The sequence below is a fragment of the Trifolium pratense genome, linkage group LG3 (assembly GCF_020283565.1).
Source record: "Trifolium pratense cultivar HEN17-A07 linkage group LG3, ARS_RC_1.1, whole genome shotgun sequence".
Taxonomy (NCBI): Eukaryota; Viridiplantae; Streptophyta; class Magnoliopsida; order Fabales; family Fabaceae; genus Trifolium; species Trifolium pratense.
The window spans coordinates 29,245,967-29,254,860 of record NC_060061.1 but is presented as its reverse complement, the minus strand read 5'-3'; the positions used below and the strand labels follow the sequence as shown (position 1 = coordinate 29,254,860).

The window sequence follows — 8,894 nt, the reverse complement described above, 5'->3', positions numbered from 1 at the left end:
TGCTCTTATTTTTCTTTTCACTTCTTCCATTTGCAACACTTTCATAAGTTTGGAGTGATCCAACCAGTTCATCCAGCTTCATCTGAGATATGTTTTTGGCTTCTTCCATAGCTGTGACTTTCATATCAAATTTCTTTGGAAGTGATCTAAGCATTTTTCTTACTAACTTTTCTTCGGGAATTTTCTCCCCCAAGGCATCAAATTGATTATCATAGTCTAGAATAGTCATATGAAAATCTTGAATTGTTTCCTCCTCCTTCATACGTAAATTTTCAAACTGAGTAGTAAGAATCTGTAATTTAGACATTTTTACCTGAGGAGTACCTTCATGAACAGTTTCAAGAATCTTCCAAGCTTCCTTTGCTGAGACACATTTTTTGATTAGTTTGAAGATGTGTTTGTCTACCCCATTGTATAATGCATATAATGCTTTTGAGTTTCCCAAAGCAAGCTCATCCTCTTCTTTAGACCAGTCCTCCTCAACTTTTAGTTCAAGTGTTGGCTTTCCATCCTTGTCCATGACCACAGGGGGGTCCCATCCTTTCAGAACAGCCTTCCAAGTTTTGCTATCCATAGATTTTAGGAAAGCAATCATGCGTGATTTCCAATAATCATAGTTGGAGTAACCAACTAGAAGCGGTGGTCTGCTTACAAGCCCTCCTTCCTTTTCAATGTTGCCAGACATTTTCCCTGGAGCTCACCCTATAACCAGAAAGGGTGCCTGCTCTGATGCCAATTGAAATCTGGCACGCAGTGAACACAATGCTGCACAAGATGCTATAGCACACGTTGCAGCAAGACAGTCGCAGAACACAGTAAATAAATAAATAAATTGCAGAACAATAAATAAGACAGGTAATTGTTAACCTAGTTCAGTGCAACGTCACCTACTCTGGGGGATACCAATCCAGGAATGAATCCACTATAATAGCTCTAGTTCAAAGCCCTCGACCAACACCCGGTACTTGACTTATCACCTAGACACTACCCGTGCAATCCTACCTAAGAACCTCTTAGATAATGAGACCCCGTCCCAAATTCCCTCTAACAACACGTACTATGTTGCTGTCAATAATAACGATAAGGATGGAGACACTCTCCTAGAAACTAGACGACACTCTTGCTTAAAAGCTTATGAGTGAATCACACAAACTAACTCCGTGCTTAAAAGCTTAGGAGCAGCTTACAACAAACAACACAAACCCAGTCCTAAACTTGCATCAAAAACGATACAAGAAAGGCTCACAAAAGACACACAACCTAAACCTTAAAAACGCACGCTTTATGAAAGACAAGGTTTAGAATACACGAGTAGAATAGCTTGAGGCTTCACATATTTATAGTCTTCAATTGTCTTGATGGGCAAGCTAGGTCTTCAGACAAATACAGCTGTGAGAATTGCGGCCCAACCCTATATTAATTTCAAAAATATAATTTGTTTGTTTCATGTTGTACCAAACAAAAAAAAAACGCCAAAAATATAATATAATTATATTTTTGTTTTAAATAACTTTCCTTTGACCGACTTCAATAAAACTTGCTGAGTAAGGCTCGTCTTGCCTAGACGCACGTGCCTGAATATATAATTGAAGCAAATCTTGACTCAGATTTGAAATAAAAATTCTGCACGAAAACAGAGCTTCAGTATGCTGCACTATAATGCTACAGCATCTCAGTCCAGCATCTGGCTGGTTGGCTTTTGCAAAATGTAGCCAATCAAAACACCAACATCAAGATTTTCCATCGGCGTTTGATGTTGTAACTGACTTTTATCAACATTTTGTGTCTGCATCGACGTCTAATGTATTAAGTGGTTGTTATCAAAAATTTGTATTACCATCTGATGTGGTAATTAATTGTCTGTTATCAACGTTTTGCATCGGCGTCTGATGTTGTAACTGCCTGATATCAACATATTGCGTTTGCATCTACGATGACATCTGATGTAGTAACTAGTTGTTATCAAAAAACTTCATTGGCATCTGATGTGGTAATTGCTTGTTATCAACATTTAGCATCAGTGTCTGATGTGGTAACTGCATGTTACCAACATATTGTGTCTGTGCCGACGTCTGATGTAGTAAATGGTTGTTATCAAAATTTTGCATCTGCATATGATGTGGTAACTCTCTGTTATCAACATATTTTGTCTCCTTCGTTATCAGATGTAGTAACTGGTTGTTATCAACGTATTGTGTCTCCTTGATAACAACCATTTACTACATTAGATGTCGAAGGAGACATAATATGTTGATAACATGCAGTTACCACATCAGACTTTGCAAAATATTGATAACAGAAAGTTACCATATCATATGCCGATGCAAATTTTTGATAACAGACAGTTACTACATCAGATGTAGACGCAGATGCAATATGTTGAAAACAAGAAGTTATCACCTCAGTTGCCGACACAATATGTTGATAATGGCCAGTTACCACATTCGACGCCGATAATATATGTTGAAGCCAATTACCATATCAGGTGCCGACACAAACACAATATGTTGATAACAACCAGTTATCATATCAAATGGCGACACAATATATTAATAATAGGTAGTTATCCACATATTGCATCAGCGCCTGCGACTGATGTGATAACTATCTATTATCAAAATTTTGCATCGGCATATGATATGGTAACTGCTTGTTATCAACATTTTCCATTGGCGTCTGATGTGGTAACTGTCTATTATCAACATATTGCGTCTGCGTCGGCGTCTGATGTAGTAAGTGGTTGTTATCAAAATTTTGCATTGCCATATGATCACTACAAAAAATGCAGCAAGCGACGACAGTTGGAAAAAAGCATTAGCGTCGGTTTAAACCGACGCTAATTGACATATGCAGCGGTTGGACAAGTGACGCAACAAGCAGCGTCGCTAGGGTATACAGCAGCGGTTCAGGTAAACCGTTGGAATAACCGCCGCATGGACATTAGCGTCGGTTGTATTGATTATGCGACGGTTCTAACTGTCGCTGTTTGTAATTATTTTTCAAGTTTTTTGAGCTTTTAGCGTCGGTTGGAACCGCCGCTATCCTCATTTTTTTTTTTTTAAAAAAAACATTTTTTTGTAATTTTTCTTTCCCATATTTTTTTTTGTTTCCCACAAAATTTTAAACCTTTTTTCTTTCCCAACTACTTCAAAATAATAATTTATAAAATTCAAAACAATAATCATTAAGGAAAACATAATTTTAATTAAAATAGTGTTTAGAAGAACTTAATTAAATGGTTAACATATTGGAGTCTAATTGATAAGTGCATTCCAGTAAATTAATATCCAAAGTACAAACATGAAATTGAAGTCACAAATAGAAGAGTTTAATCACAAATTCAACACCTAAGATGAGATATAATGATTATAAATTAATGAATATTGCACATTGCATACACCTAGTAGTAGAACCACAAAACTAGAGATAGTTTAAGGATGTGCAGAGAACTTGTAAACTTTATGCATAGACCAGCTGAGCAATAACAAAGGCAAATTTGATGGCAGCACCAACATCAAACCAAACCAACCAAAAATACTTTACCACACCTGATGAATGTAAATCACACCTAAAGAACCTGCATACAACATATATGTTGTTTCTAGTCAATATATAGTGAACTGAGTTATTAGAATGATTTAAATATTACAACATTAATAATTAAAATGGGACTTACACATCAAAATAGACTTTAAAGCAAGATGTTTCATATCAGACCTGTCAACTACAAGCCAACATGTACTTCCTGTTAACTCCACACTATCAAGCATCATCCCTTTCTATAGAAGAAAAAAAATTAACCAAACCTCAACATAGACAAGAAACCACATGCTTTAATCATTCAAACCTCAGAGTTCAATTAAAGAAAGTATTTCTTTTCTTTCTTTTGATCAATGGATTGTATAAAAAAACTGAATATTAAAGCAAAACATGATCCTAACTATGATGTATTGAAAAAATAAATATACCTTTAAATCTTCAATTAAAGCTTGGAATTGTTCATTCTCATTCATCAATTTTGCTATCTCATCACCTTTAGCCTGAAAAGAGAACCAATAGTAAAAAATTGCAATAAGGTATACAATACTCTGATGCTGCAAACATTGTACATCGGATATTAAGGCTGGGAGCATAATTAGACAAGACAAGACATGTATGCTAATAGAATATAAACATGACATCACCAGAAAAATGAGAGATCAAAATAGGGAATAGATGTTGGCATCCAGCACAGGACACTCTATAAACACAATAGAGGCCACACTGCCTCACCCAAACAAAATCAAAAGAGAATGAAAAATAAGCCAAATATGAATCCTAACCTGCAAGATTTTGCAGGTTGCTATTGATACCCAACACCCATAAAAATTACTTGAGCTACACATCAGAACTGCCTCTTGCAAAGAATTGCTTCATTAGTTCAGCTATGCACCTTCGCCACCAACGATCATGCAGCATCTTCGGCCAATGTCTTTGAAAGACCAACTAAAACCATCAATATGAACATTCAGAGTTGTAAAATCACCTGAAACCATCAATATGAACATTTAGAGTTGTAATCTTCCATGAATACAATAACATTCACATATAAAGACTGAAGACCAGAAAAAATATTCAGAGTTGTAAAATCACCTGATTTTCTTCCATTCAATACTGCACTTTCAGGTGGTTTTACACCATACACCTAGAGGGGAAAAGCAACATAAATCATAAAGTTAGCATAAATATAAATAAATCAACACAAAAACTTGTTCACATATTCAATCTCAACACAAAAATGTAAGCATGGTAAGCAAATCAACCTTGATCTCTGAGTTTTTCGGGTTAGTTGTTGACTTACAAAGAAAGGCAGATCGATTAAGATCTTTATATATACTTAAAACTTTATTCAACATGTAACTTTCTATTTTTTTTATCCTTCTTTCTTTTTTTTTTTTTTTTGAACAGATGTTAGCCTTTTTATTTACATACCATCATATTCAAAATGCATCATATCCTTTCTTAGTCCGTTCACATGCATCAGGCAGAGTCGCAACAAAAGAATTAGATTAGAGATATTTAAAGAATGGTTTTAGGTGGCACTCAAACTTCAATAAGCATAAGTAATAATACCTTGTAAGCAACTCCAGGATGAACCAAGAACTCGAGACTTATTTGAGGTTTACCACGGCACCGTCGAGTTGCTGCTTAGGACAGGATGAACCAAGAAGTCCAATAAGCAACTCCAGCCCTGCATGAACAGATGCTCAGCTTCAAAAAGAATCAAATAGGCAACAAAGTATCCATAAAAAGGATTTCATAGGCAAGATACATAACACTAATGCAAAAAGGTTGACTAAGAATATGCATACCATTGTGGTCAATAAATATTTTTCTCTGGTCATCTGCAGAACAAAGATGAGCAAGAGCCAAAGCAACTCGTCTTTGGAATGCCTTTTCTGAAACTCTCATAAGATATAACAAATGGTTCAAAACCTACAAAGAGAAAATTAAGATTACAAAATTGATCAGTGTGAAACTTGGAACTTGTATAATAAGGCTTGGTGGTTTATTGTCGTATAGAATTTATTAAATTTATAACTGATACAGTAATAGCATCCCTGTCATTTTCATGTTAATTTACAGCATAATGAGGAAACTCAGTAAATAAAATCAGTATAGTTCATATCAAATTAGGTAGATACTCCTATTTGTTCTGTTATTCAAGTGGTTATTCACATTGTTCTGGTTTCCTTAACATAGTTAACATGCACTGAAGATGCCAATGAGATATTAAGCAACGATGGAGTATGCTGTATGCCCTGTTTGTGATCAAGTCCTTTCAAAGAGGTAACAATTATTATATTGTGACCTTAGTTTGACATGATATAAATATCCCTCACATACCAACACACACACTGACACTGCTATGTGTGAATAAAGAAGGGTCTTGAAAGTATCTATACCACTTATTTCAATTGATTCAATATTAAGGAATCTATATGTACAGTCATCCCATGCTAATTACTAAAAGTATGAACTTTCCAATGTTAAAAAAAGGGTAATGAAATATAAACGGTGCTTAGTTTAAAGTGATGTTTGTAATTGCTTCTTCTTACGCTCAATCATAGACGAATTCAATGATGAATAATAGCATCAGGCCATATTCCACAATTAAACATAAAATTTTACTAACCTTGCAAAGGAACGAGATTATCAGGAACTCCAGCAGAATTTGAAGTGAATCACTCACTAAAGCAAAAAGAAAGACTTTGTTGGAGGTGAGTGTGATCTTTTGATGGTTTCATGGAATTCAACTAGAAAGATTATGTGATGAGATCTGAGTCTAATTAAGCTAATAATATACCATTTAGTATTTACATGTTTGTAGGCCAATTATAATATGTCTAGAATAAATGCATAAAAATCTGATCCCCCAAAATCCAACCATATATATCCCATTATAATCATTCCTATAATGCATTTTGGTTGAATTTTTGTTACCATTATTGAAAATTTACACGATTCTTTCATCAATAATCAATAATATGTTGTAATACAAAGATGATCTAGGTTCCTGATAAGTATGCTTTTTTATATTTTACACATTTGTTCATTATATAAATCTGATCAATATGTTTAATTAAAAAAAATGTGAAATTTGGATCAAATTGAAACGGTAGAAGAATCAATCCAAGAGAATTAACAAACTATCAAAACACTAAAAATCAAAATGCAGAAGAATCCAAGAAATTAAATCACTAAACTCAAAAACCCTAAAAATCAAACTGTAGAAGAATCCAAGAAATTAAACCACTAAACTTTAAAAACCCTAAAATCAAACTGTAGAAGAATCCAAGAAATTAACAAATTAAGCAAAACAAGAGAAGAATCCTAACCAAACACGTGGATAACAAGGGATCGTAATCGGAGATAGGAAGAGAGAGGGGGGAAGAGAGAGCGATGAAACCTGTGTTGAGGAGGAGCTGCGATGGCGACGAGAGGAACGTCAACTGTGGATGGAACTACGACGTCGAAAGGAAGGGAGCAATTTTGACGCTTCTTCTGTGGATGAGGTAAAGAATGAAAAATATGAGGGAAAAGTGAAGAAAAAAACAAGGGAAAGTAGATTAGGTAGCAGTGTTTTTCCCAAATCTACTATAAGCAATCAGCGGTGATTCAAACCGACGGTGTTAGATATAAGCCAACAGCCGGTATTATATGAACAAGAGCGGCGGCTACCAAACTGCTGGTATATGTGGAAGCGGCTGCGGTTGGTGAGCAACTGCCGCTATTTGACTGCCGGTATATGATTATTTTCTTGTAGTGGATGTGGTAACTGCCTGTTATCAACATTTTGTATTGGCGTCTGATGTTGTAATTGTCTTTTGTCAACATATTGTGTTTGCATTTGCGATGACATAAAATGTAGTAACTGACTGTTATCAAAATTTTGCATCGGCATCTGATATGGTAATCGTTTGTTATCAACATTTAGCATCACACTAGTAGAAAAATGACATATTACATAAGCATTTTACATCTGCGGAACATATGTCAGATGTGAAAAGCTATATGGAGTAGTCTTTTCATCTGGTTTCAATATCCACAGATGTGAAAAATATATAGACAAAACTTTTTACATCTGGTTTCAATGTACCAGAAACATAACTGAACGCGGTGGCAATCCTGTAATTATGGCGAAAATTATCTAAAATATATATATATATATCTGGCCATATATAGCCACAGATGTAAAAAGTCAGGTTGAATAAAAAAAAAATTATTTGGAACCAATAACTGAATAGTAGATAGACCAAGTAAAACAAAGGAATCTTATCTTCTCTTAACCAAACACCAAACACATCTTACGCGATAACACCACACAACAAACACTATCTTCTCTGCCGAAATCGATCGAACCCAGCAACCCCAAATCGACTCTCAGCCGTCTTTTCCAAGCACCGCCGTCTCTCTCTCTCTCTCTCTCTCTCTCTCTCTCTCTCTCTCTCTCTCTCTCACTCCCAGTCGTCCTCTCTCTCACTCGTAATCTCCAACCCTAGCTCCAAATCGAACCTTCTCTCACTCGTAAGGGAAACGCAGCATCGCAAACCGTCAACTCATCCTTCAACCGTGACGATCCCGAATCCGTCTATTCAACTCTCAAATACATCTCCGTTCTTGACCGGTCAGTTCCATTTCAACTCCAATTTTTCAATTTCCTTTTTCAATTTTTCAATTTAGGTTCTTTTTCTATGCTTGTATTATTTTTTGTTATTGTTATTTTTACATTTTTGTCTGGTATCTTGTTATGGCTATAGGGCAACGTCCTATTGGAATAAATTACGATTCTTTCGTGCCTATTTAAAGAAAATTACATACATTCTTTTTTCTTCATAATTTAATGAAATATATGTATCAAGGTTGCCCTATTGGAATCAGATTTCGGCCGAAACTTCGAAAAATCTCCCACATGAAAAAGTGCTCTAATTAGCGCAAATTTTAACAACGCAAACAAGATACAGTGACCTGAAAATATTGCAAATTCCTTTTCCTGTGATTTATGGCTATTTCATAAATTGTTTTTTGGTGGAAATCTGTTGTTGTTTATAATTTGTGTGGTATAGTTTTTATTTCATTTGAAGTTTCGGTGATTTTTTTGTCTGGTATATAGTGGTAAACTATAAGTGATTAATTTGAAATATGATTCATTTAAAGTTTGAGTGATTTTGTTTTGTCTGCTATATAGTGGTAAAGTTAACACAATATAAGATTAGGATATATTCTCATCGGGTACGAAACCAATACTTTAATTGGTGTTACAATGTTTTAACTTAATTTCACAACATAGGTATGGATCGTAGTTGGATGAAAGCTAATGTTAACACTAATGTTTTCATTTGATTATCTTTGCT

At 34.9% G+C, this 8,894-nt stretch overlaps 1 protein-coding gene across 11 annotated transcripts; it reads right to left on the bottom strand.

Moving 5' to 3' along the window:
- Positions 1-3,247: 3,247 nt before the first annotated feature.
- LOC123915750 lies at positions 3,248-7,387 on the bottom strand. 11 transcript variants are annotated; one of them, XR_006811964.1, is made up of 9 exons: positions 6,950-7,374; positions 6,176-6,231; positions 5,352-5,475; positions 5,113-5,230; positions 4,633-4,684; positions 4,323-4,525; positions 3,969-4,040; positions 3,677-3,779; positions 3,248-3,577 (listed from the first exon to the last, which is right to left on the bottom strand). XR_006811964.1 is itself a non-coding variant. In XM_045966971.1 (6 exons), the coding sequence occupies exons 3-6, from the start codon at positions 4,645-4,647 to the stop codon at positions 3,460-3,462; spliced, it is 267 nt and encodes an 88-aa protein (XP_045822927.1). In that variant the 5' UTR covers positions 4,648-4,684; positions 5,113-5,230; positions 5,352-7,329; the 3' UTR covers positions 3,248-3,459. The 11 variants fall into 11 exon arrangements, 4 of the variants coding, with proteins under 4 accessions (XP_045822927.1, XP_045822925.1, XP_045822928.1 ...); XR_006811963.1 differs by having other exon boundaries at positions 6,176-7,345; XR_006811965.1 differs by lacking the exon at positions 6,176-6,231 and having other exon boundaries at positions 6,950-7,325.
- Between the last annotated feature and the right edge of the window lie 1,507 nt (positions 7,388-8,894).

Excerpts from the sequence above, each read along its gene's own strand:
- LOC123915750 (XM_045966969.1), bottom strand. The coding sequence starts at position 4,385 with ATGTGTAGCTCAAGTAATTTTTATGGGTGTTGGGTATCAATAGCAACC. Across the intron at positions 4,041-4,322 it reads CAACCTGCAAAATCTTGCAG|GCTAAAGGTGATGAGATAGC; the intron begins GTTAGGATTCAT and ends TTCTCTTTTCAG. Across the intron at positions 3,578-3,717 it reads TGTTGGCTTGTAGTTGACAG|GTTCTTTAGGTGTGATTTAC; the intron begins GTCTGATATGAA and ends TGTTGTATGCAG.